General features: G+C 44.5%; 1 protein-coding gene across 4 annotated transcripts in view; it reads right to left on the bottom strand.

The window, feature by feature from the left end:
* si:ch211-12m10.1 (teneurin-2) overlaps positions 1 to 6114 on the bottom strand; it is a 183967-nt gene that overhangs the window by 59501 nt on the left and 118352 nt on the right. For 3 of the 4 annotated variants that reach the window (XM_042093974.1, XM_042093975.1, XM_042093976.1), the window contains one exon: positions 869 to 1105. The exons of the other annotated variant lie outside the window; for it this stretch is intronic. In XM_042093974.1, the coding sequence (XP_041949908.1) occupies positions 869 to 1105 (237 nt within the window). The remainder of the gene's footprint in view (positions 1 to 868; positions 1106 to 6114) is intronic. 4 annotated transcript variants of the gene reach the window in all.

The following is a 6114-nucleotide window of genomic DNA, read 5'->3' as shown; positions in this document are numbered from 1 at the left end:
CAATTATGACAGTGGGGTTCACATATGAGGGATATGAGCTCCCTCCATGATGCTTTGGGAGTTTGGCATGACCCCAATTATATTTCTTTTACACTCCGTTTCATCCATCCTTAAGCTTCCATTTCGAGTTTAAAATAGACACACTCACACAAAAGCATTCCCAGGAAGAGCTAGGGAAAGAATGAAAAAAAGAAAAAAGAAAAAAGAAAGGAAACAAGGAAGAAAGGAAGGAATGCTATGCTATAACAGCTATGATTAAACATGTTAACCCCTGAAACATTGTGTTGTGTATCTCAGAAGGTGTTTCAAAGTTTCAAACTATTTTTATTTTTACTATTTTGCTTTTTGAGTCTTGGTATGATAATTGAGAGACTGAGGTGGCCATTGCTGAATGCTCAGCCACATATTTAAGGTAAGGCATTTTAAAACACACGTTTAATCCAGTGAATATAACCATGGGAGCTTTTAACAGAGAACTGATGTCCTGAGTGGAAGAGTACATTCAGAGTAATTTTATTGCATTAAAAATTACTGTATGTCACCAGCAATTTAGCCATTTTTTAATCTTATTCATAGTGAATTGGGGTGATTTGAAGAGACAGACACACAGAGAAAGAGAAAGGTAGAAACAGAAAGAGAGACAGAGACACAGAATGAGAGAGAGAGAAAGAGAGAGAATGAGAAAGCGATAGAGAGAGAGAGATCGAGAGAGAGAGAGAAATATATGAAGCCAGTCAAAGACGCTGAGAGAGATAAAGAAGACAATGCGAGTCTCTCAGACATGGAGAGAGTGAGAGAGCACGATAAAGAGATATATAGAGATAGAGAGAAGTACAGGAGGAGACAGGGAGGAGAGGAGTGCCCTTACCCGCTGCGGGGGGCTGAGAGGAGGAGGGCGCGCAGGCCTGCAGCAGGTAGGAGTTAGGGGAGAACTCGTCATCGGCGGGGGGGTCCAGCATGGCATGGGACGAGCTGCCATCCAGCAGGGGCACCTGGCACTCCCTGATGGCCGCCGCGGCGGGGTTAGCGGGGGCGCCGGACGAGGAGGGCGGAGGAGGTGCAGGGGGGAGCAGGTTGGAGGATGGTGTGGGAGGAAGGGGGCGGCCTAAGGAGCACACACAGAGGAGAGGAGAGGGGCCACAGGGTTACACATGGAGCAGGGCAGGGGTGGGGGTGGGGTGGGTGGGGGGGGCTCGAGGGGGGGGCACCAGGGTGGTCACTACAAGTACACCATACTACACTACACTACAACAACTGGGTAGTCAGATGGAGGAGCCACGACAGTCTGAGCCCCAGACAAGAAGGCTGTGAAAACTAGCATGGAGAACTAGGGTTTTGCTTGTAGTTCTTGTAGTGCTTCTGAATGTGCCCACTTTGCTAATGTGATTCAGAGGGCCTGATTTGAACAAATTTATGTGCCCTCAAAAATGTCAACATATTGTAACAAAACAAAACATGCATATATAGCACATAATGCGTATGTACATGCATATAGCAAGTGGTTTTGACAACAAACACTAGAGACAACTCCTTTGACCACTGGTTCTTTATTCTGTTTTTTTTTTTTAATGTTCTTCATTACAGGATTGTGTTTAACTTCTATCCTAAGTAGTAAAGTATTTGTTGTAAAGTTTGCTGTATGATTTACTAATACAGTGTGTGAGATGTGAAATTCCTCGTTCAGGTCTCACATGCTTATCCCTATGGCAAAACAACCAACCCCCCACCCTCTAATCGAACTGCACAACAAGCCTAACAACTGTGGCCACAGCTACCATATAGACTGTGAGAGGAGCAGACAGACTACTGAGGTTTCTCTGAACATAAGAATTTTCTGAAGCACAGACAGAACTGCTCAGAATGTCTCAAATGACTGTGTGCTTTCATCTGCTGCCACTAAAAAAAGGGTTTGCTTTTACTGAAGGAATACAATTGTGCTGTAATTATGAGAAACAGTGGAGAAAAATACTGTATGTACCTTAATAGTGGAGAACAAAAATACTGTATGTACCTTAATAGTGGAGAACAAAAATACTGTATGTACCTTAATAGTGGAGAACAAAAATACTGTATGTACCTTAATAGTGGAGAACAAAAATACTGTATGTACCTTAATAGTGGAGAACAAAAATACTGTATGTACCTTAATAGTGGAGAACAAAAATACTGTATGTACCTTAATAGTGGAGAACAAAAATACTGTATGTTTCTCTCTCTAAATAATTGGTTACGTAGTTACTGGTTATAATAACAATGCCCACTTCCATGTTTTTACACTGTCGCGGACACTAGAGAAAATATGTAGCCTACTCTTAAGCCTGGATGTGGCTAGAATGGCACATTCAATTAATACAATGTGGCACATGAGCCGAATGGCAAATGAACCAAGATGTACAGTATAGATGTCTGATGGGCTCTTATAGCCCTTGGAGAATGAACAGCTCTCAGATCCATTGTTAAGGGTCAGTACTTCAGTCTTGCTTCTTACACCCAATGAGTGACACATCAAACGCTGAACTCTCTTCTTACCTGAAGAGGTAGCTTGCCCTTCATTGCACATGTGGCTCAGACAAGTATGGAAGATAAAGAGAGATGCCACACACATCAGGTTCGCCTCTTCACTATCTCACAGCCCATTTGGGTTGAAAACCAAGATAGAGTAAGGTAGGACTGTCAGGACCTGAAGGACTGCCCGCATTAGAGAGTGACAAATTGGGCAGTGAGTAGAGTGATTCATCACTCAGCCCCAGCTGCCCTCGGAGCGATCGAAGCAAACCCGCACGAGCAACCAGCAGAGATGAGCAGACGGGCCCAGAAACACATGCTCCGCTTTTCACATTGCACCTTCAGATCCTATGGCCGATGCTAACAATAAGTAGCTCCCGAGCTTAAGTGCGGGGCTATTGTAAAGTGCCTTCGATAACAATTTCAATTGTTGTTGGCACTATATAGGTAAATACATTTGAATGTAATCAAATGCAAGCAAATAGCTAGCACTAGGCTGAGCATAAGAATGAGCTGCATCCCATTCTTCTAATATATTTTTGGAGTGAGGATGCTGACAGAGCCCCAGCTCAGACACTTAGCTCCATTTCAGCCCCAATGCTTTCTAATGTTCTACCATCCAACTACACTTCAGCCACCCCACTCCAACCCATCCGTGCATTTGCAGTCAGGGTCTCTCATCCTCTACTCTTCTCCCCTCGGAGAAGTGGCCTGCTGGTCAGCCCACCCCCCCTCCGCTCCCCTCTCCTCCCCTCTCCCCTGCTGTCTGCTCCAAGGCCTGTCCACGCGCAGCAGGCCAGCTCGTGACATCCGGCAAGAGTTTTATCTGCCAAAAGAACGCGCAGAGGCAGTGGCAGTGGCGGCAGCTGTCGAGACGTGCCGAGGCCCTCGCCCTCTCGGCTGCTGTGTAATTCCAGCCTGTCTTGCTGAAAGCAAGGTAAACCAGTCTCTGCCTGACAAATCGCAGAGCTGCTGGGTATAATCGCATCATGTCAGCCTTGAACTTACTTTCATGCAATGATATTAAAACCCACTATTCATTGTTGTGGTTGCATATCTTGTTATATTGCTGTAATCTTTTCCATTAGGTTTTTGGGAGACGGCATTTGGATTTGCTGAAACATATACAGTGATGCTGTGTTGTAACGAGACAGGGCCAGGATGAAAAATGCACAGAGACGCTGCTGTCTGGGGCTGCTGTGTTCTGAACGTCTGGCATGAAAAACTGTCTCTCAGGAGCTCAGTGCTACAGTGTGCTCGACTCCTCATGTTTTTTTCTGCCCCTCACGTTTGTGAGAAGCGAATTCTTAAAATTCTCTCATTTGCTTTTCAAAGTCCTCAGCCATCTCTCAGTTGGCAACAATAAAATGGCCTCTAACCTCGGTGCTGGCGGAATGCTTTGTGTTGACAGAATGGATCCCAAGGGAATCTTCAATAGACTCTATTGCCGATGAATTGCTGCATTAGTCGGTTAACATATTGGCATTTTTACTGTGAATCATGATTCAATATTACCTCTGGCCTTAACCTAGGTTACCTTGAACATGAGGCTCTCTTCTGTAGGCTATTCATTATGCCACCAGTATTGTTAGGCACAACACAGGACTGACAAATATACTCTAAACAGAATGGTCACTGCTAATAATGAGCTGCTGGTTGGTAGAAGGGACATTTAAAGTCCAAACTGACCACCACACACTGCACACTGACTTTATAATTAGACCAAAATAATTAAAAGTCAGTAAATGCAGTATGGCAGTCCATTTTGCCTTTGACAAATATATACTTTTGAACTTGGGTATTAAAGTGCTGTATCATCTCCAGTTCTTAATTCTGCTTTCAAATACCAGCTATAATACCAGTCAGAGTCATCGTAATAGCGACACAAATCATTTTCTACAGGGATAAATGTTGCTTGGGAAGTCACAGGGTGCCGTTATATTCAGTTATGCAGTTGTCTGGTTTCAAACCCTGACGTGATCCTGGTGCTATTCGATATGACAGCTTGCACTAATGCAATATGACACCGGTGTCAGAGAGATTTGACCTCTTCCTCTTTAAAATCCCTCAGAGGCAGAATACGTTGAGCTGATGTGTGGTCCATCCGTTTTCTTTTTTCAGTGCGGCCACAAAAGTTTTTTAACAGACACACATGCACCACTAACACTTTTCACAGTATGACTCAACCACCGCAACTGTCGAGAACGACTTTGTAGTGACTAAGTGTAACATGATGGGGGCTTGTGTGCCATTGAGTGTAAACATAACCGTGTTTACCAACAACTCAGCATCCGCTCACACTCCCCCAGTGAGATCAGCCCTCATCGTCTGAGCTCTGCTAGCTTGTTAACGGGAGCTGTAGACTGGTTGTGATTCGCCGGCACTGTGGGTCACCACTGCCATAACCAACATGGGGGACCGCACTTCAGGACTCCCCTCCCGCCATCACATGTTGGCTTTTAATAAATGTACGATATAAATTACTAATCACATTACCAGCCACGCCGCTGCATTTGAAGTCAGCATGTGGAGAGAGAGAAAGAGAGAGAGAGAAATGCTATTTTTATCCTGTCGCAAATGAAACAAAAGTGCCCTACTTTTTCTCTCTCCAGCCTCCACACTGAAAGGCTGCCCCCCCCCCACCCCCTCCCTGTCTTCCTTGCCTCCATCCAACCATCTGTATGCTGTCCCCCCCACCCCGATGTGGGAAGTCTTGGAGATTTATCTGCTTCTGTAAGGTTCAAAGAAGCTGGGAAATCAGATTCCTCCTCAGAGTGTGAGCACATCACTAACACCCCCCACCACACACACACACACACACACACACACACACACACACACACACACACACACACACACCAAGAGCCCCATGACCAGTTTTAATTTCATATCTTTTCCTGTTTGAACTTAACTCTGACAAGAAAGTCTTCCCTTTCCTTACTCCATATCTCCTCTCCTATTGTCCTATTGAAACGGAGTGGATCCCTTTTCACTCTGCAAAAGTGTTTCCCAGATGCTAGCAACAAGAAGCTCTCATCAACCAAAAGGAAGATTAGAAAAAAATGTAACTGTTGCCTTTGAAGTGGGAGATAGATTTGGTCACAGACACACCATATTGATGCCTTTTTTGAAGCAGGTCCCAGCGGTAATGACTTCTGAGTCACTGGCTTCTGATGGTACACTTATCACATGATTACACACTATTCTAATGAATTTAGCACTGAAACGGAGCGCTTGCTCTAAATTCACAACACGGAATAAGAGACTGATGAATCACACTTTTATTATCCTCTCCCCTGGTATACACCACAGTCTGGCCATACAAACAAACACATATGCAGGTTATCACACACACATACACACTCACACAGACACACACACACAGACACAGACACATACATACACACACACACACACAAACACACTCACACACACTCACTCACACTCTCTCTCTCTTATACACACATACACATTCACACACACACTCACTCACAATCTCTCTCTCTCTCTCTCTCACACACACACACACACCCACAGCAGTAATTTGGTGTCCTACTAATAAATTATTAAAAATAAACCCATGCTGTCCGGTGTAATAAACGTAAGCAG

The sequence above is a fragment of the Alosa sapidissima genome, chromosome 5, assembly GCF_018492685.1.
Source record: "Alosa sapidissima isolate fAloSap1 chromosome 5, fAloSap1.pri, whole genome shotgun sequence".
In the NCBI taxonomy this organism is placed as follows: Eukaryota; Metazoa; Chordata; class Actinopteri; order Clupeiformes; family Clupeidae; genus Alosa; species Alosa sapidissima.
This window is presented reverse-complemented; position numbering and strand designations above follow the sequence as displayed.